This window comes from Triturus cristatus, chromosome 1_2 (assembly GCF_964204655.1).
Source record: "Triturus cristatus chromosome 1_2, aTriCri1.1, whole genome shotgun sequence".
In the NCBI taxonomy this organism is placed as follows: Eukaryota; Metazoa; Chordata; class Amphibia; order Caudata; family Salamandridae; genus Triturus; species Triturus cristatus.
This window is the reverse complement of record NC_140580.1, coordinates 646,107,957-646,130,057: the sequence shown is the minus strand read 5'-3', so window position 1 is coordinate 646,130,057 and position 22,101 is coordinate 646,107,957. Positions and strand designations below refer to the sequence as shown.

General features: G+C 44.3%; 1 protein-coding gene across 1 annotated transcript in view; it reads right to left on the bottom strand.

Annotated features, from left to right (window-relative positions):
- Positions 1-22,101, bottom strand: part of CALY (calcyon neuron specific vesicular protein) — a 104,489-nt gene that overhangs the window by 51,215 nt on the left and 31,173 nt on the right. Inside the window, exons 2-3 of the mRNA XM_085607955.1 lie at positions 14,639-14,779; positions 832-951 (exon numbers count right to left, since the gene is read on the bottom strand). Of these exons, the coding sequence (XP_085464081.1) occupies positions 832-951; positions 14,639-14,764 (246 nt within the window). The 5' untranslated portion in view covers positions 14,765-14,779. The remainder of the gene's footprint in view (positions 1-831; positions 952-14,638; positions 14,780-22,101) is intronic.

Sequence of the window (22,101 nt, the reverse complement as noted above, 5' to 3'; positions counted from 1 at the left end):
TGTCGAAAGATAGAACTCCCATTTGAGACATACAGGCATAAAGGTATGCAGGAGCTATACTTGTCTTGGCAAAGTGTTTTAAAATAATAATACTTAAATAAAGCTCTAAACCAGCTAAATATAACACAGGGATATAGATTTAATTGGTTAGAGGTGTATGATGAACAATGATTGGGGTGTACCTGTTGTTCACCCTTCTCTCCATTTTATTTGTAAGTTGCTTATAATTATGAGAACAATCACTCATAATAAATATTAGTTTATCCAAGACACTTGGGTCCCGTGTCTCCATGCCACTGGAGTCAAGCTAGCCTGGCTGATGAGGGGATCCTTGTTTCCGGTCCAGGGAGGACCTGGCCTGGTAGTTTGGGCTTGACTGTTCCCATGGGGAGCAGGGTCAAGTCGGATTTCCATATAGCTGGGTTTTAACTGGAATTGGCATGGTGAGCAAAACAACGATGGATTTAGGCCCAGATCTCTGTACTGGGTTGAATGTTTAACATTGTTCAACATTCTGTTCATCAGTTGTTCTTTTTGCATTCATTTCCTTCCTGTCACCTTATTTATTTCATCTTAAGTGTAATTTAACATCTTAATTCATTTTTTTTATCTTTCATTTGTATGTATAAAAAGGTATCCTTACAATCTAATTACTATGTACTAAAATACATTTTACTAACCCCTTTAAGGTCGATGGAGGTTCTTGAATTGTAAGGATTTTTCATACCACCTCTATTATCTGTACACTTGCCCAGCCCCATGGTGAGATATCACACAACAAAGACACTCGTCGGTGGTGTAGTCTGAGTTCTTGAGTGGGATTAGCATTACCTTGACTTTCTCAGACACCTCGTCATACAGGTTGATGTTGAGCCTTTTAATGCCGGGCACCTGTAGGCGCCTCTTCTTCTTCTGCTGCAGCTGGTATTCTGTCCTGGTCTTTACTATCACCTGTAGAAGGAAAGGGTTCAGCCAGTCAGTGTCGCTTATTTCACACAAAGCAGATAGAGCTGTGGCCTCTCTTAGAGACAGACTCTGGAAGGCAGAATTGTGACTGTAAACATTGCGGCAAAACATCTCTTTTTCCAGGTAAGAGATTAAGACAAAAATGTATCACCAAATTCCCAGGAATAATTATTTCATGAGAGGTCGGCGGAGAGGCACTTTCCCCAACCACCTCTTACGAAATTAAAAAGCAGCAGTTTATTTGTGCTTACATAGTTATAGACAACGGAAGCACAGAAATCCTCTCTGCAATAGAGCCCATCTCAACACGAAAACCCTAAATTTGTTTGTTTGAGGGATGAACAAAACACTAGTCAAATACTCACCCAACATGGGGGCTTCAGAACTATTCCTAAACATTCTTACATCATAATTCAGCTAAACCAGTGGTCGAAGTGGGCGGGATCGGCAGGGCAAAGCGTGCCCCTACTTCTTTAATTTCATAGATTCCATTCCCCTACTTTCTTATTTTAAACATGCCTCCCGGAGGTCAGAAGTTGCCAAGGCCAATAGTTAAGGCTCGGCTTTCGGGGACGGGCGGAACGGACATAGAAGGAAAAGGACTCTGGGGCAGATTTACAAGCCGCTTGCGACACATTTACGCCACCGTTGCGTCACTTCTGTGACGTAGCGGCGGCGTAAACCATGCGCCATGTTGTGCCTTATTTACAACGTGACGCATCTAGGGAGATGCGTCACGTTGTAAAGCCCTGCGGGTGGGCGTTCCGTCGGAAAAAGCCTCGGAAAAGTGACGCAGTGAAATCTACAAGATTTCACTGAGTCACTTTTCCGACGCTGCTGCGTTAAAACCATGCGCCTGCCTGAAGCAGGCGTAAGGCATGACGCAGCATGTTAGGTATGGGCAGCCCCTGAGTATTGCTGGAGTTGCGTCGCGCTTGCGACACGACTCCAGCATTGCGCCACCCTTACGCCATCAGATGCGTCACACATCTGTTTATCCTTGCGCCACGATGCGCCACGATGCGCCGCATTGTGGTGGCGCAAGGGTAAACTTGCGTGACGCATGTTACCTGGCGCATCCCTGCTGATATGCAGGGATGCGCCAGTCCTTGTAAATCTGCCCCTCTGTCTTTTCCTTCGTGCCCGGAGAAGACAAGGACAGTGTCCAGTTCTCCTGCAGCTGGCAGCTGCCCCCTCTCTTTATTCCCGCTCTTCCCTCTCTTTCTGTCTCGCTCGTCCTCATTTAGTGAAAACCGAGACTTCAAGAAACAGGTATTACCTTCTATTTCCACCTTTCGTTTATTTGCTCCCCTGTACAATGGATCCAAAAAAGAAATACACTTTTGCTGGAAACATCATCTTTTTCTGACATTTTTCAATTTCTAAGTGCAGCCTCTGGGAGGACAGAAATAAAACATTCAATATATGAAAAATAACCAACTAACTAAAGCAACACAGAGTGGTTGCAAGGTGGTCAGATTGATTTATTCACACCTAATACATTACATTTACAGTGTTTGCCAGTGAAGCGCTACTTTTGTTTTCTCATGGTTCTTTGAACAACATTGTTTTCCATGGGTGGGAAAGTGCACTATTCCTGGAGGTACTGAAATACCTGCTTGATGGGTGAATTGGAAAACAAAATGTGTACAGCGGCTGTGTGTTCACGAATGTGGTCTTTTTAAACCATACTGCTTATGTTTTGTAAGGATATAAGCAAAGGGCATTGAAACGGGTCCCTTCTGGGCCCTGTAGTCACGGCCTTAACCTTTCAGGCAAAAGCACTCACTATTTTCTGAATAATGAGAGTAAAAAGAAAAAGGTAACCATGTTGTTCCTGCTTACATTTACTTAATCTTGCATTCCCTATGAGTGTTTGCTTTTTCTAGGATGTTGTTAATGTTTTTTTTACGCAGCATATTGCTCTTGTCTAGTTCGTAATTTGAAATGAGTCACATCCAGGTGTTTATAGCGGGTCAGTGCAGTGCAAGTTTCTCTCAGTGGGGCAGTATGGTGTTCAGTCGGGGAGAGCATGTGGCACTATGGTCAGAGCTGCTGAATGTGGACCTGGGGAACCAGGTTCAGCCTTCATGGCCAGTCCACCAGACCACTCCCGCTGAGGGAGCACATTCCCATGCTAGACCTTAGAAGGACCTGCAAGATCTTAAAAGTCCTGGTGTCTTAGCACCAGCAGGCGGACCCTAGAAGTGGCAAGTATGGGTTAACCTTGAAGGCCTGTCCGCCACAATTCATTCTGAAGTTCGCCTCCAGTCTTGCAGGCAGGCCTATGAAGCTGCAAACCATAAAGTGACAGTGACTCTGTCACTGAGGTCACAGGACCCTTGAGCAGGGTGGCTCTAGGGCAGTGCGACTGCACCAGGGGCTGACCAGCCGCGGTCCGTGCAGGTAACATCGGTGGGGCAGAGGGGCCGGGTAAGGGGAGATTTCAAGGGACACTGCAGAGGGAAAATTAAATAAATAATTATGTTTCCCTCTGCATCGTCCCTCAAAATACCCCCTTACCCTGCCCCACCGCCCCACCGCTGTTAACTGCATGGACTGCGGCTGGCGCTGACTACAGGTGGGGGGCGTCATGTTTGCAAGTATAATATGGTTTTAAAACCACTTGCTGCCTCCTTCCTGGCCTCCAACAATTTTCAGCACACCTCTGACTCCGCCCACTGACCCAATCCACAGGTTATTCCCGCCCTCTGAGTCTCCGCCCACAGTTCATCTACTTTTTCCCCCCACTTCGACCACTGAGCTAAACTGATCTTAGTTGTGTGACACAACGGATCAAAACTATCCCTATGGATTCTTCAGCTTGACAGAGGGGCCCCTCATATAATGTCCTCTTTTCTTGGGGATGCTGGGTCATGCTACATGGTCTATCTGCACTACGCCACAGACTGTGCACACAAGATCAGTGTTAGCAGCCGGCGCTCTTCAGTAGGTGCAGCAGCAACAGAACTGCTACTGTGGCAAAGATAGTGGGATTAGCATGGTGGGAATTGGTGGCCTGAAGGAAGGGACTCAGAAGAAGCTGAAGCTTCCACCATAAAGGGGAGGGGTGGAGCGAAGGACTTTGACAAACTGTATGAGGCTTAGGGTATTGAAAGTTGATAAATAGCCAGGTGTGAGTTGTCAGGGTTAATATGTGTCAAATATATGTTAAAAAGAACAATGATTTGTAGACAGTCTCTGGGAGGGAGAAGAAGGCTGAGAAGACATTGGCTGCCTCTTTGTTCTCTCACCAGTAGTTGTTGCCTCCACTCATGGCAAGCATGGATTAGTCATCAAAGTAGACCTGACACACATTAAGGGAGCAGCCAGGACAGACATATTGGACCCCTAGGGACCTCTCTGGTAGGTTTAGCGGAGAAATGGGTTAACACCTTCAAAGATCAATGGCTTCAATAGAAGCACACACATAATGCCACCCCTGCCGACTAAGTGATAAAGACCTCTATAAGGATCAGGGAGTCGCAAAATAGGCTAAGAAAAGATGTGTTACAGGAAAAAAGGCTTTATTTCGGATGAAACAGGCACGTCAGACATAACCAGTCAGCTATTGGGTGCCAGAGTTAGTAGTTAACATTTTATGAGGGTTAGTAGAAGGAAATCCCGGGCACCTTTGGGGAGGGTATCTCTATTGCAACAACATGCACAAGGAGTCAGCTGGAGATAACAGTGGTGGTAGTGAGGAGCACATGTTGATTTGTCACCATGGGAAAGAGCTAGTAGAAAGGTCACCTGGGCCATGGGGGGAAGAGATTTTCTTTGTAGGTCAAAGTGCACCGCAGAACTTCACGTTAATGCTCTCGTCCCATCATCAAGGAGAAAAGTTGAGCAGAAGTCTACTGGCTTGTCAAGCAGAAGCATGTCTTAGCTGATGCCTTCAGGAGGTACAGCAAGTGGGCATGAGGATAGCAGTAGAAGCTGAGGATGGAATATCAAGAAGGGAAAACCTGGGAGTCAATGGGATGGTGGAGAAAAGACAAAGATGAGAATGGACTGTTTGGATGCACAGGAACCTGACATCATCACAGCAGAATAATCATAGAGGCACATGGGCCTGGGGAGGGGTTGGGCAGAGCTCAAAGTGGCCGGTGAAAGGGATAGAAAGAAGGGACCGTAAAAGTGGGGAAAAAGACTCCTCTGTGTCGGGTGCCAGGAAAGTGGTGATGAGTTCATCAAAAAGCGGAACAGGCCATAATGCCTGGAGCAGATTTCAGCTGAGAAGGAAGGTCACAGGTTTGGCCACTCTGCAAGCAAGAGGGTGGCTCCTGCTGGGCGACGCTGAGAAAGGTGCGCGTTATTAACTTGAAAGTATGACTAGGCAACAAGAAGAAATGATTGGGAAAATGGCTGAATGGCAAGAAAATAAATGGGCAGGAGAGTGTGAAAGGTGTGGACAGAGGTGGGCAGTTAAGGAGACAGCATTGAGGTGAAAGAATGTGGGGAGTTCATTCAAGGTGAAAGGACACTTTGACTGAGACTGACAGGGAAAAACAGACTGAGATAGGCGGGTGGCCCGGCAGGGCAGCACCTGCAGCATGTACAGCACCTGTTTAAAGCAAGATGGATCACTGTGGTGTTACAGGTGCTCCGCCTAAAGCAAACTAACTTCTAGACAAAGGATGGGTTATGGAAGAGAGTTTTCCTAAGGAGTGTTAATGTTAGCCTATTAGCAGTGAGATGCTATTTTCAGCATTTTAAAGGCTACTTCTGCCGTCTCACCCTCTGGGTTGTTTAACCCTTACAACAAAAAGACAGAAAGAAAGGAACTACATTTTATTTTGCATTTCACAAGTCTACCACGTGACACTATGACAAATAATCCCATCAACTATTTCTAGTTTTTCAGCACACAGCATATTACATTGGGGGGGCATGCGATTTTTGCTTTTAACTATGCTCAAAAAACCAACATGCAAAGTGCTGTTAGTTAAAATGACAAAATTGACTGAAGGTGTTACTCATGACATGGAGCCACCTTTCAGCTATTGTTTAACATTTTATCATGTTGTCTAGTCTATTTTAATACACTGATTGTTTCACAAGTAAACCTAACACTATACTTATCTCTCTAGATGTTGTACAAGTTCATTCTTTCGTTCACATCATACATTCATACAAGCATTGGCAATGTGAAATGCTTTGTCTTTTGGGTAATGTAAAGTTTTTTATCAACCTCCACAACACAATAAAAGTATACCATGTGCAACAGCGGAGCAGCCTTACCCAACACAAACAATAAGTAAACGACAGGTGGCTGTACCCAGAGGAGCATCACATGGTTCTCTCACGCATATAGAACTAGTACAATACAACGTGCTAACACAACCAAGATAATTAGGGAAGTCCAAGGACTGTTGAAAGCTTACATGAAAAGAATTAAAGGCAGAAGAAGTACAGCATTCTGGGAAGAAACATCCAAATCTCTTATGGAATACATTCTTATGCTCATGATGAACTCTCACCTGCCTAGTGTGGTATGCTTCATTAACGGGTTCCTCATCTAGCACTTAGAAGCATCTGATGTTACTGCTGTTCACTGGTTCCTAGTTATTGGTTCCCTACTTTAAGTGAGGTAATGTCCATCATGCAAGGTCATTCAATATATCCGTTCTTTTTTCATAACATGGGGCAACAGCATCAAAACATTACTTTTTTATAGAACAGGTACATCTTGGGTATTCATAGTGCAAACTCTCATCCTTCAGAGAACATGTACAGATATGGTAGTAGCTAATGCAGGTTTTCCCCATCCCAGGACATGCAGTGGCGTAGCAAGGGGGTGCAGGGGGGTGGTCCACCCTGGCCGGCACGAGTTTTGGGGGCAGCGGCCTCCTCCCTTCATACCTGGCATCTAGGGTGCGGCAATTGCCCTCCGCGGTCGTCGCGGAGTGACAACCGGCACTGAATCTCGCCAGCACCCCCCACGCTTTTTATTGCAGCCACCGTGGGGCAGCAAACGCAGTGGCTGCCATGGGAGGCCATAGGGCTAGCTACGCCACTGAGGACATGTACAAATCAGGAAGCAGCAATGCAAGCTTTGTTTCCCCCCAAAACAGGTAGAACATGGCAGTAGCAAAGCAAGTTTCTCTCTCCTACAAGGGCAGAAAGTGCAGTGGTCCATACCGGACAGAACAGATTTAGCAGGACAGACTAGTACATGCTGTCATACCTCAGAGAACATGTAGAGTTAAAGCATAAGTGGCATGTAGGTTACAGACAGAATTCTCAAGCGGGTACTTAACTCACAGTGAAATGTATAGGTAGATAAGTAAGTGAATATGCGAGTTCTGACACCATTCTCACTTAGATGATATTCCATGTCAGCATCCTGAAAGTTCTGCTACTGTCACTTTGAGATCTGCTGTCATTGCTGTAACTCCTGTTGTCATAGCAGTATTGCTGCTGTCACTTCTGGTTAGATCCAACCACTGCCATTCACATGCACATTGGTCAACTAACCTTAGATTGCAAAGACTGGGACCTTGCTGTACCAATACAGATACCTTCTCTTCTCTTGGTTTAAAAGAGGACTTGGGAAAAGGGACGTGCCAGGTACAGTCATTAAAATAAAAAATGACAAAAAAAAAACGAAATACGCCTAACTCTATGCTGCGAATTTGTTTTTCCTTCCATTGTGTGTCTTAATATTCTGTGTCTCATTATTAGATATACCTCTTTTTCTCTCTCTATCAAGTCTCTACTTCTATGTATTCTCTTCCTTTTCTCTCGTCCTCTCTCTATCTTTAACTCGCTGTCTCATAATGGCTTCTTCGGATTACATCTATTTCACATTTCAGCCTCTTCTCATTTTCCTTTTATTTCAAATTCATTTGCGTTTTATCATTTTCTTTAACCACCAGCTCCCTCACACTCATCATTCACACCTGCTTTTCACTAGCCTTCTTCTATCCTAATCCAATCTATTATACATATATTGCGACACTCTTCCCTATTACCAACTCTCACAACAACCCCCTCTCTTACTTCCTCTCTACCACTTCGATCTTCCTCAGCACAACCTAAAGCCAGCACGAGGATTTTTGCCATTCTAGTTCAAGGCACAGTTTTCTGTGTCACCCTATAGCAACAGTGCCAGTGGCGGACGGCATGGATCGGAGGTGGCGAGGCGGGGGAGGAGAGGGGTGATAAAAAAGAAAAAAAAAACCCTATCTCCCCGCTGTGTCTCTCCTCTGTTGTCGCCACGTCTCTCCTCTGTCTTCTTGCCGTGTCTCTCCCAGCCAGGAACAGGAAGCACCCAGGCTTCCCTGACCTATCACCACTCTGCAATGCAGCATTGTGATTGGTCTGTGCACAATGATTCGGCACTTAGCCAGGAAATGGGAGCATGGGCATGTTCTCCACCCAAGCTGTAATGCAGCCTGGGTGGAGAACATGCAAAGTGCATGACTGTTTGGCCGGCCCGAGATTTACAGTGTGCCCACCACTCCTACCCCTCTGTGAGCAGAGCAGCCCCACCCCGTACCACAAAACTGCCGCAGCAGGAACAAATAAAATGATAATAACACAATTTAATTTTTCCTTTATTTCACTGCTACAAAGCTGTGGGGTGAGGCTCCTCTGCCATAGTGGAGGAGCCGCCACTGAACAGTGCCACATTTTCTGCTTGTGTTCATAATATGAAACCATCTGTTTTGGCCGTGCACAGCAGGGATTGGTTGCAGGCCTGCCTTTGTACCTATCCTTCCTCTGCTAGACTATCCCACTCAGTGCATGCCTTCGGCCATGCACAGCTGGGGTTGGCTGCAAGGCATGGCCTCTAACCAGGCCCTTCACCCAACCCTCTACAGATAGCCAACCCCTTTGCACATGGCCTGCGCAATAGTGATTGGCTGAAGGGTCTTATCTATGATCCAAAATGGCATCCACATGCCTTGATCCCACTGACCCATTCAAACTTCATTTGCTTGGTGCCAGATCTGCAGATATGGGTTTGGCCAGGCCATGTGCCCAATCCACTGTGGGCAGCCAGTCCCCAGAGGGCATGGCTGTGGCTGTGGGCAGCAAGGGCTTGCCACGGAACTCACCTCTGGTCAAGCCCTGCCCCCAAACCTCAGCTGGCGCCCCGTTGCTTGACTGCAGAAAATGCACATGCGGTAGTCTGTAAGCGGTAGTCTGTAAGCATCACTATGCTCTCAAAAACATAACTGTGCTCTCTAATTTGATAACCTTAGCCCTGAAAAAAATCAACCTCCTTTGTATTGAGGTACATTGACATGAAATGTGGCTTTGGCACTGAGGACAGATATTTGTTGTTTTATTGTGAAAAAGGGGTGTACCACAAGAATTACGGAAGGTATGGAACTCCTGTATGATTGTGAATGGGCCACTGTTGATGCGAGAAATGATGATGACTTGGCCAAATTTATTCTGACATATAACAGTTCTAGACCTTATTGTAGGTGATCAGTACTCCCACCAAAATTAGAGTAATGTATATTCCTGTTCACGTTAATGAGTTAATTTTCAACCATATTATAGTGACACTACAATTTTTACTAGATCATATGCACAATAATCATGACAGTAAATTACCAGAGAAGCAAAATTATGTGGTTTGGCAGCTTCAACAGAAAATCCAATTGGTGTAATAAGTTTAAAGAGTTGAACTAGTCAGAGAGCACATCTACCTGGGCCACACAATTAATAATCTGGAAAACACAGCTACCACCTTAAAAGACCATGATGAAAACTATCATAAGACGGATGCCCGCAAGTTGGAGCTTCAACGTCTGCAACGCTTATTAATATAGCCTTAGAGCCTGCCATAGCGGTCTCTATCGGCCATTAAAGGCCCCTCCGGACCTTTAACAAGGGAGAGGGGCTATAATGACTGGTAGTGCCCGCTACGGAGGGCTCTATGGCTATTAGAACATTCCCTAGATGGCAGAATGCTCTAATTTGCAAAACAAAGGCCTCATGGAGCCCGATGAACTCCTTGAGGCCTTTTGGCTGTGAACAAACATTGGAATGTTGGAGCTCTGGGCTTCTACCGGCCATTAGAAGCCCGGAGCACAGTTGCGGCCGGCATGACTCGTGGGAGGGGGGTCATGCGGGGGAGGGGATTCATTTAAAAAATAAAATAAACTTACCTTCCTGGGTCCTGCGTCGTTTCTGCTCGTGACCTGCTCTCCTGCTGTCCTGCCTCTGGCAGGAACAGGAAGCAGGCAGCCTCCTTCCCCTCCCCTAGGCCAATCACAACGATGCAATGGCTGCGTTGTGATTGGTCGGGACTACGCCCAGCCAGGCGCCTATGGGGAGGCCATTTTCTCCACGTAGGCTGCAAGGGTAGAGTGCACATGACTGGTTTGGGTGGCCCCAGAGGGCCGACCTAACTGTCAGCGCCCTCAACAGTGGGCAAGCCACTCCTCCCCTGCCCTAGAGCAGATCCCCCAACCAAACCCTTCTGCTTTCTTGCAGTGTGAGAAGCAGAAACATAAAATGGTAGTTATTACCATTTTATGTTTCTGCTTCTCGTACTTCGAGAAAGCAGTGGGGCGATACTTCTCCGCCCTAGTGGAGGAGCCGCCCTGCTGGAGCACTCCATTGTTTTCAATGGAGTTCCCAACATTACAATGTTCTAATGGTGTATAAGGCAAATGTGCTGATATTTTTGGCGTACGGGCTCTATGTGAGTCTATAACAAGGATGAGACGCTGGATAAAGTGGAAGGATGGCTATTACATTGGGCTCTCGGCCTTCTAAATTCTATAACATTTCAAGCCATACGTATTAGCGCTGCACTCTACTGCAGCAAAAGCATTATAGTCATCTGTCGTTTTTGGATAGTATGTTAAGGGCAAATATAAACAAATCTGGTTTCCGTTTATAGAAAAGCGTTGTAAAATATCCCCGGACTAGAGGTGGAAATGTCAAGAGCCAAGTAATGTGGATTGTGGCCGATATAAGAAAACTGCTTAAACTTTAAACCTTCTTTTATATTTAAAACAGCATTATTGTGTTCTACTCATGAAGATATGAGGTATTTGATTTTCTTTATTGTGAAGCATAACATGATGCCATCCTATTATTTTTTGTACCTGGATCGTGAACTAAAGACACTTTTAATGATGCTTCGCACGAATCAGTTTCTTTTTATGCAGATGGTGGGGTTCTTGGCACACCAAAAGGGTCATTCAGAAGTGCCCAAGAGACATAGGGGCATATTTATAAGGGAAGGGCGAAGCAGGACATTAAGCAAACATTGCTAACGCCACGTACCGCCATTCTCAAAACGCAAGGGTGCGCTGTATTCACAAAAATGCGGCACACCCCTGCGTTTTCCTAAGCGCTGGCGCTAAATCTAGCTGCCCAGCACCAACTCAGGCACCCTTGCACCATAGTGCAAGGCTGCACAATGCAGCACACATAGAAACAGCAAACACAAGGAGAAATTAAACATTTCTAATCTTTTCACATGTTAAGACCAGGTTTTCCCTGGTCTTAATTTTGGCGCTGCCTCCTATTTAAGCCACTCTTGTAAATAGGGGGCAGCATCAAAATCAATGGGTGCTTCTGGGTAACGCCCACCGCAACACTCATTGAGCACACCTTTCATGCTAAGTGTAGCAGGAACGGGGGCCATATTCACAAGGCGGCGTTAAGCCACGTTAAATGGCTTAACGCTGCCTCATAAATAAGGTGATGGGTTTATTGCCACAGGAACATCATAAAAAGTGACGTTCCAGTGACGATAGGGCTTGTACATATGCCTTATAGAATCTCCTAATCATATACTATTTTCTTGCAAAGCATTAAACGAAGAATGAAAGCAGTTTACATTTACTATATTATAAAATGTACATGAAGATGAGCAATTTAGCGCTTTGAAACTTTTGAAAACATTAGAATTCAGGCAAGATGTTTGTAATTTTGAAACTGCAATATTCTCATAAAACTAATATTTGTCCTGTGCTTAACAATTGATCTTGATTTTAAACTATCATCTTTCTGTCTAAAGGTTGTCACAATATCTTGTGTTTTGCTGTCTGGTGGTGTTAAAGCTATTTTTTTCCTCCTATAGATTTGATACACATTTACTGCTCTGACATTTTCAGGCTACCTTGGTTTGTAAGCCTATGGCTGTCTTGCTACTTCACTCTGGGTTCGCTTTGTTACATTTTTGTGGTCCGGAGCTTGCTATGTTTTCTTGTTTTCTGATCTGGGGTTGTCCGGTTACCTTGATTTCTACTGAGGGTTTGTCATGTGTCCTTGCTTTGTTTTCTAAGGGTTGACAAGTTACTTTGCTTTGCATTCTTGGATTGCGACGTAACATGCTGTCTGCCTCATGGGTTGGCACATTATTTTGTTGTATACTGTTCACTCAGCAAGTTCTTAATGTGTACTGCTTCTGGCATTCACTGCTGTGGTTCAAATGAGTGTTTTTTCACTGTAGTGACATCACAGCACTGAGAGGAGTTACACAGGCAACATCTCTGTTCTTCCCCTGCCTCTCTCTGAGTCTCCAGAGAGGCAGTGGTCTCAGTGGAGGTGTAGAAGAGTGTATGAAGATGACGACGCATGACCTCCACAGAATTAACACATACGACGGAAGCAGTGGGCTGATTGATCTGGGGTCTCTCTTACTATCTCCTTTGTGTTTGTAGTACCATGAGGAGTGGAAAAATGTATTTACAGCCCTTTATCTTCCTTGCTTCCTGAGGACCAGTCAAGACCTATGGTAGACAACAAATTGGAGCCAAGTTCGGCAGGGCTCTGAGTAGCATTGATATTTCCAAACAAGGTGCGTGCTCCCCAGTTTCTGACAGCAAAGAGGCTGTGGCGTAACGCAAGCCCCTGCGGTGCAGGGGGACCTCCAACCATTCAACACCACTGGACACAAGACCAATGAATACATGTGAGATACATGAATCTGAGGGGCCCTCATATTTTCCAGGGAGTCCTCTTCATTTTGCGTTACACCACTGCAAACAGGAGTGCTCTGTCTATAAGAACACCACAGGGATTTGAGTTGGCATGAGTGATGTCAGATATGTTTGAATATATCAGAAACTTGAGTGCAGTTACGCCTGTGGGAGAACAGCTTACAATGTCCCGAATAATTGAATTATTTAACACCTCAGCACTTAGATTTCAAGGGCAGAGGTTCTGATCAAAGTGCAGGGATGTGTTGTGATGGGTACCATGACACTACAATTTTTTGAGGGATAGATATATTTTGGATGGATCTGCTATGAAACTTACCAGCAATAGGTGGACCATCCTAGGAGGCCATCAGAGGACCCTAGACATATTACTGTAAATAGGTAGCTATCTAGATATGTTTTTTCCACCTTGAGGAGACTCCACAAACAACCTGAGTGCCAGTCTCATTGTCCATGGTGTCACATGGAACCCCTTCGTGGATAACATCTCCTTGGTGAAACCTACCTTTCAACAATACTGAGCTTTCAGTTCTGTGAATGCCAAATCATCAGCTCCGAGCCTGTCAGCTTTGATATATGTGTTCTGGTTATTACAGTACCATGTTTTCGGCACTCAAGGGACTGTTTGTATTCCTGTAATTTCTGCTGTATGTGGTTTGTCACATTTCCCTCCTTTCTGACATGAGGGGTGACATATCACCTTTTTTTCTCTTCAGTGTAGTTGCTTGATATATTTATAATGGTTTCTACTTTCTATGGGTTGCCCCAAAACTACAGAAATCATTCCTTAAATTACAGTCACAATTTCACGTTGCCTTTTGTTATTTTCTTTGGGAGTTGCCACCTGGTCTTGTTTTATGAGCACTGTGCTTGTTACATTAATTTATATGCTGCTCTAGGGAGGTTCTACATTTGCTAGTGCTATTGAGGTAAATGTGTGATGTTACAACGCGGTCGTTAGACCGCGGTATTTTACATCGCAGTTTTTACAACGCAAGTCATTACAACGACTTGCGCTGGAGGGTGCAGGACTTAGGAATAGTATGATATACTATTCCAACTCCAGCCTACGTAACAGTAGGGAAGGTGTTGGAATAGGAAATCATACTATTCCTTAGTGTATAGCGCCATCCAGCGCAAGTCATTGTAACGACTTGTGCTGTGATGACCGCGATGTAAACATACCGCAATGTAAACATACCGCGGTGTAACAACCGTGTTGTAAAGGTCGTTCACCATTGAGGCGAAATGTTTCATTGCTATGAGTGTGTCACATTTGCTCCCTGATTTCTTTGCCCACTGCTCTCTGGTAGTTGCAGCATGACATAGATGTCTTCTCTCTATTTGTTTTTACTTTGATTTCTGTTCTCTAGTGATTTGTTGTTACTTTGATTTCCGTTCTCTAGTGGTTGTCTCCTCATCTTATTGCCTTATGGTTTATTTTCTGATATGGGGTTGTTACATTACCTTGGTTTCTGTGTCAGGGGTTTGATAAATTACTTTTTGTCTGCTTTCTGAATGTGTGGAACTACCTTATTTTCCACTGCTGTGGTTCGTACATCCCCTCATGTCTTGTTTGGAGTTTCGTACAATAACCATCTATTGTGTTTGCTGATGATTTTTCCTCTGTGACTAGATATTATTCAGCTACTTTATTTTCCGCTGTGTGATTTGTCACACTACCATGTCTTCAGCCCTTGAATTGTCTTTTTCTCTACATTTTTCCGCTTTGGGTATCATAGTATTACCTTGTCGGGGTATGGCTGCTGTAATTGGCTGACATCCAGAGGTGCAATCAGAGGGATATTGTCAAAAGCTTCCTCTGATCCAGGCTCCTTCTCCCCTTTTTCCAGGTTCATGCTGAGCTTTACCATGGTGAACAGGAAGAGCTGGAGGAAATAAGAACACATTATTAACTTTGTCCTAGCCTCAGAGTAATTCCTCGACTTACTTTCTCTGGCGTTGCAAAGGGATCATATGATTGCTAGGCATAAGCTATTCCGAACTCAATCCAACTGTAAAGGTAAAACTAAAGTATCCAGCGGTGGCTCCTCCGTAATGGCTGAGAAGCATTGCCCCACTGCGACCCAGGAAAAATAAAATGATAATAAAAGACTTTTCTTATCATTTTATTTTACTCACTGAGCCGATGCCAGTCTAGGGCAGCGCGGGCTTGGCCATGTGAGGGAAGAGCAGTGGTGGGCACTGTAAGTGCGCATGTCAGTTTGGCCGGCCGTCTTAGGATGACCAAAGTTACATGTGCACTTTGGTCATCCTAAGACGGCCTTAGATTTTTCCAACCCAGCTATATTCCACAGCCGAAAGGAGTAATGGCACAGACTCCATGTGCCTGAGCGAGTGTCAGACCAGCCCACTCAGACCAATCCCGGTGCTTCTCTCATGCTTGGTATAGCATGAGAGCAGTGTCAGGATTGGGTGAAGGAGTCTGGGAGCCTGTTTGTGTACTGCGTGCTGTTTCAGGGAAGCACCAAGAAGGCCGGCAGAGTCAGGTAAGTCTTTTTAATTGAATTTGTATTATTTCCCGCCCCCCCCCCCACTTTATATAGCAGCAGCCACCACTGAAAGTTTCCCCAAGCCTATCCCTCCCTGTGAGCCTTCTTCCCTACCTCCATCTGTCTAAGATTGCACTAAGGGATAAGGATAACCCTAATACTATCTTGACATTAGCCTGAATACTAAACCTTAGCATGTTGCATTGCTATCTCCAGCCCTGCTTCAGAGCAATCCCACTGCCCGCAACCGTCCAATATGAGCTTCAGTAATCACTATAAGCAAACCGTATGTTGCTAATACACGTATCGACCATTGACCCAACCTTATTGCTAACAAACACATTCGCTAACATGTGCTGTGACCCATCCTCACTACTTCCTGTAGGATTAGACAGTGTGTGTTACCTGATGCCTGGCAATACTCAGAGGCAACTCTGCTCCCTACTGTTGTTTCAAAAGATAGCGATCATGGATATAGTGGTGTTTGCAACCAGAGGGATAGCTCTTCTCACCAGGTTCATCCCTTTGCCGCAATTGATAGCATTGATTTCCAAGATTATTTGTGTTCAGTTGCCTCATAGATAGCTCCCATGCCTAAGGTTATCTATGTACACAGAAGGGTAGCTATGCTGCGTAACGTGAAACATGGGATTCACTCAGGATCTATTTTAGTCCTAGTGGCAACAATTATAGTTGGTTTTCTTGGAGAAAAAGTAGCTTATGCAATGCCAATAAGTGTATGGTCTTTGGCTCTATTTCTTCTCAATATTTATTTGTGCCACTATGATTTTACTAGATTTCTCCTAATCTGTGTGCTCACTGAATGACAGACAAACGAATCAGGAAACAAAAGCAATAGGAAGCATATGCTGCATGACCCTGCTTTCCCACCATTTCCAGGCAACACTCCGAACCATTGTTCGCCAATCGTGAGGTCCATGTAGTAGTGGGAGCTGACAAATAGTGGCAATTCTTGCCTACAGGTTTATGCAAGGGCTTCCTAGGTGCCAATCATGTAGATTCCTATGGCGTCACTGCTCCTGAGAGGGGCTTGCAGTTCTCAAAGTCCCATAAATCATTACACTAGACATTTAAACTTTAAATAAATAACAACTCAGGATTTCTGATTCTGGATTATATAACTAGATATAAGGATTTTAAAAGGCGTAACCAAACCTACAAAGAGGAACAAGGCTTCTTTACAAAGAAAGAGCAAGAACCTTTGTCTAAATTGCAGGTCAGATAAGCCCAGTTCCACTTGGAAGGAAGGACCACCATCTGTATGAGCTGAAATGTGTGTAAACATCTCTGCTTTACATGTGATGGAGCGGGTAGTACAACATTTTGTATACCTCCCCCATTCTGCATGAAAATACTAATTGAATAATCTATTAATTATAATATTATTAAATGATTTTGCATGTATATTAAACCAGCATTACTAATAACCAAATTACACGTGGGTTGCATATTGCATGGCTAAATAACCTATATGATTAAAATATGTACGCATACTAACAGTAGTATATGTAATAAATAGAATACTGCATGATATATGTTGCTTTTGCGATGTCTTTGTAATGTTGCTCGAGAGGAGGACCATTGAATTATTATATCTATGCATTAATTACTCTTTTGTGTTTGTTTCACTTAAGTTGGCGTTTGGGCCAAAATTCCAAAATGGCCACCGACGCGACACGATGAAGTGGCCACTGTCCCACGAGGCATGGAGTGAAGTGCGCAGAAGCGACAAAGTCTTCCAGACCTCATTCTGAACCCTGATCTTCGTGTTCCAAAGCAAGGACACTGTGGGACGACAGCCAAGACGAAAGACAATAGACTTCCACAGTAAACCAGTACGGACCGACTTTAAATGAACTTGTGACATCACCCCTTGAACTATCCCAAAAAGACTCTATCGGACGATCCCAACCAACCAATCATGTATTAAAATAACTAAATGTATCTTCTTGCTTTGATTCGATTATAAAAATGCACAGTAGAATAGATAGGAAGGCTATACAATCGTTCTTTCCGATGACAACGACGACGACGGTGATGCTACGCGAACTCTACTACTTAGGGTGACTGCTGCGTTTTCCTGAATTCTAGATGGTCCGGACGCTGCCCAATTATCTGATGATTGCGAACTTTTCCTAAATTCTATGGGCACTGACAGATGCTTGCATGTCTTTGGTCTTTACCGATCCTTTGAGACTGTAGCGTGCCGAGCAAAGAACTTTGAACATTTAGACGAACGACGACAGATTTAAGGATGCAGACCCAAGGACTTAGAGGACTCCAAATAGCCAGATTAGGTAAATATGTTGTTCTGCGCTATAATTGAAATTTGATATAATTTTCCAAATGCGAATCTAACTCTTTAAGAAATTTAGATAAACAGATATTGATTAACAAGATCTAAATCTTGAATGTGTTTTTGCTGGTTCTAAATCACCATCAACCAATCCAACTATTTGGTCCATTGACCACGTGGGAGGAGTGCCTTGATGTTTAGGATTTGAGATCTGTAGGGGAAAGGGGTATTGATATATATTTTGTAAATTAATTTTTCTTTCCCTATAGGTTATAAGGTGTTCCCCCACATGTCAAGCGCTCGAACTGCTCATCCCTCCAACTGCGTGCAGACCGGTGAATGGTTAGTGTGATTGTTGGTGTTATGGGCCCCACCAATAAATGCATGTGTGAATGAGTTAGTGTGATGTCGGGTCTGTGACGCAGGGAAGGATACCAGTACGGGTTTTACTTACCCCGTTACCAGGGTTTTTGCGCTCCATCACATGCAAAGAGGAAATTAAACCAAGAGCTGTTGAAATAAAGTCAAAAGGCAGCCCTCATTCTCCCAGAACTCCAGGAGACATGAAGACGCAAACCCTTCATTGACAATGTCCCTTGGACAACCCTCCAAAGGCCCTGGTAGGGAGCATAATGGATTCCCCATGCTCTGAGCATTTGCTCTTAGATTTGGTTGGTGAGACACAGACACAGACAACCTGACTCCCTCATGCTACCAACTGCAAGAAGGTGACTTCAGACAGTAACAACGCATTGATGACCACAGAGACACAGTGAGGAAGTAAAAAAGGCTTATTAAGGGAAGGTATCCATAAACTGATGTCCCACAGGCCAGCCACCTTGTATCTGAGTCTCATGGAATCCTCCCCCAGGGCTGCGGTGACATAGGTAAGAATTCTGTGAGGTTCTTACATTCCATAAAGCTACAAAAGCTTCACCTTTTGGGTTTGAGAAGATTAGGGGTCAATGCAGCTTCAGTGACCATCCCTGCATGTCTAGACCAGAACAGTTGTCCCCACATGTCTTGGTGAGGTTAACTGTCACCACACATAATCACTCAATTTAGAGAAAGCTCTCCATATTCTACCTCGGTCAGTTCTCACCTGTTCAGGACTCACTCAAATCTCTCCCTGAATTCCAAAAAACCGAGGTGAGATTATGGTGGATTCTTAGGGCATATGTACAAGGAGTTAACGCCACGAGAATGTCACTTATTTTGATGTTCTTGTGATGTTAACTCCTTTGCCTTATTTACAAGGGGCGTTAAGCCACTTTTTCTGGCTTAACGCTGCTTTGTAAATAATGCCCCTATTCACGCAGCCCTTTGCATGAAAGGGGAGTGCAAAGGGTGTTGCAGTGGATGTTCAGCCGCAACACCCATTGCTTTTTGGCGCTGCCCCATATTTACAAGGTATGGCATAGCACCAAAAATAAGACCAGGTCTTAAACAGGCGAAATGAGGAGAAATGTTTTATTTCTCCTCGTATATTGCTCTTTCCATGAATGCTGCATTCTGCAGCACACATGTGTAAGCAAATCGCCTGTTAAGATTGTTTATGTGCAGGAAGATCTCCCCTCCTGCACATAAAGAATCGCCCCTGCAGCACAGGCACTTTAGCAAAATAGCACTAGGATGCCTGTTGAGCCACCTGTCAGAGTTGCCACAAAGAAGAGTGAAATTTAACTTTCCTCCTAAAAAACAAGCAGAAGATGCAAAATAGTGGATTGTACACAGTTGCCGAACAAAGCAATTCAGGGATATGCTCCAATATACATTCCAGAATTCCGGTAAGAAGATATTATATGGGCCTAGAAAATACTAGGGCTCTGATAAACGTATAGCAATAAATGAGAACAAAAAACAAAAAAAACGTTATTGCATTATATTAATTCACCAAAATTTTAAGGAACCCAAACATGGAATTTGAAATGAGTAGGAACTCCTTCAAATGTTCTATTGACTTTAGGCTAAAATGTCTTTGTCTCAAGGGATAAAGAAAAGTGAGCATTTGCTATACAAAATGCAGATGTCTGTGAACAAGTATCATGCCTATGATTAATGGAAATTCTTTTGAGACTCTGGCAAAATGCAAAGAACTCTAAAGCCTAACTGTCCTCCATAAAAAACACTACAAACAATCATTACAAATCTCACCATGGAGGTCTGTGAATTCTTGATGATAGGATGTCTTTCCACTGCAACTATTACGTATTCCTTCCTGTTATTATATAGACAACCACACGCAAGTGCCACTTTAAATGATGTCCTATTTAATACAGTAACCAACACCAATCTGGATCATCCAAACCCATTCCTTCTAGGAGACCTCAACACATGGTTTGAAAAAAGAAATCTAACCACAGCTGTCGCAACCAACCTCGAAGCTTTCAACCTACAACCTGTTGTTTCTTGCCCAAATCACTGTGCAGGGCACATGCTAGATGTCATATTTGCACCTTAGGACAAACCACAGTTTCAGACAACTCTCCCATAAGCTGGAGCAACTACAACATCAGCACCTTCAAGATCCACACGCCTACTAATAACAAATCTTCGAATACAACAAAAACAAACGTTTTTACAAACAATGAAAAAAACTCCAATAAACATGAAGCCAAAAGACATACACACCTTCTACAACTGGATCACCGCTGCACTGGACAAACAGATACCAACAAAAACCACATCCAGATTTGACCACAAAAAGAACACCATGAAAACAACATGAAGAGAATGAAAACATAACTCAACATATTGGAGAAAATCAGGAGATGAAATAGACAAAGGCATGCTACAGCACTTTAATGCAGAAGATACAATTGATAGACAGAATAATGGACAATGCAAACATTCAACCCCAGTCACAAGGATCTGGGTTAAATCCATCATTCTTCTGCTCACCACCACCCCAGTTTAGACCCAGCCATATGCAAATCAGTCTTGACCCTGTTCCTTTTGGGAACAGTCAAGCCCGAACTGCCAAGCCAGGTCCTCCCTGGACGCAAGGTCAAGACTGATTTGCATAGTGGAAGAGGTGTGGCGCAGCAGCCAGGACGACTGACTACGGATCCCAGGGGCTCAAGGTTCGATCCCCGGCACCGGCGGCAGATCAACCCAGCACCATGCGACTCTGGGCAATAGCTCTCCTAATCCTCCTGTTGGCCCCCACCGCTGTGACATCTTCGGGGAAATTGTTTGCGCTTCACAAATATTGGACATTTACATACGGCTGGGTTCAAACTGGAATGGCATGGTGAGCAAAAAAATAATGGATTTAGGCCCAGATCTCTGTACTGGGGTGAATTTATGACAGTGTTCTGCATTCTGTCCACCAATTGTTCTTTTTGCATTTTTCACCCCAAGTGGGACGGTAATGCCTAGACTTGGGTCCCATTCTCTCCATGCCACTGGAGTCAAGCTATCCTGGCTGATGAGGGGTGAAATCCCAAAACTGGTCCTAGGATGCTTGTTTCCAGTCCAGGGAGGACCCGGCCTGGCAGTTCGGGCTGGACTGTTCCCATTGGGCGCAGGGTCAAGACTGATTTGCATATGGCTGGGTTCAAACTGGAATGGCATGGTGAGCAAAAAAACAATGGATTTAGGCCCAGATCTCTGTACTGGGATGAATGTATGACATTGTTCTGCATTCTGTCCAACCATTGTTATTTTTGCATTTTTCACCCCGAGGGGGACAGGTATGCCTAGACGTGGGCCTCGTGCTCGCCATGCCACTGGAGTCAAGCTATCCTGGCTGATGAGGGGTTAAACCCTGAAACCGGTCCTAGGATGCTAGTTTCCAGTCCAGGGAGGACCTGGCCTGTCAGTTCGGCTGGACTGTTCCCATTGGGCTCAGGGTCAAGACTAATTTGGTTATGGCTGGGTTCAAACTGGAATGGCGAGCAAAAAAACGATGGATTTAGGCCCAGATCTCTGTACTGGTGCGAATGTATGACATTGTTCTGCATTCTGTCCATCAATTGTTCTTTTTGCATAGCACTTTAACAGAGCCTACAAAAAAGCCATCAGTACGACAAAAAAGACACCACTATGACACTCATATGCCTGAAGCAGACAGCCCTTCCAACAGAATTCTGAAATCCAGAGTGCCTAAACATCGAAACATCATAATCACAAGACTTCTGTGACAAAATCTCCAATTAACTGATCTAAACAATCACAAGGATTGGAAATAATAAGTAGAAGGCAGATAACATCGTAACCAGAATTTAAATAGCTTAAGTACATACAATATGTATGTGAAACTTGAACCTGTTATTCCCCATTTGTGCGCTACAGACTCTTAAGGGACCATAGTGCTTTAGCATAGTGATAGTGCAGTTGAGTAGTCTTTTGTTTTGTGCCAGTAAACTATTACGATGCT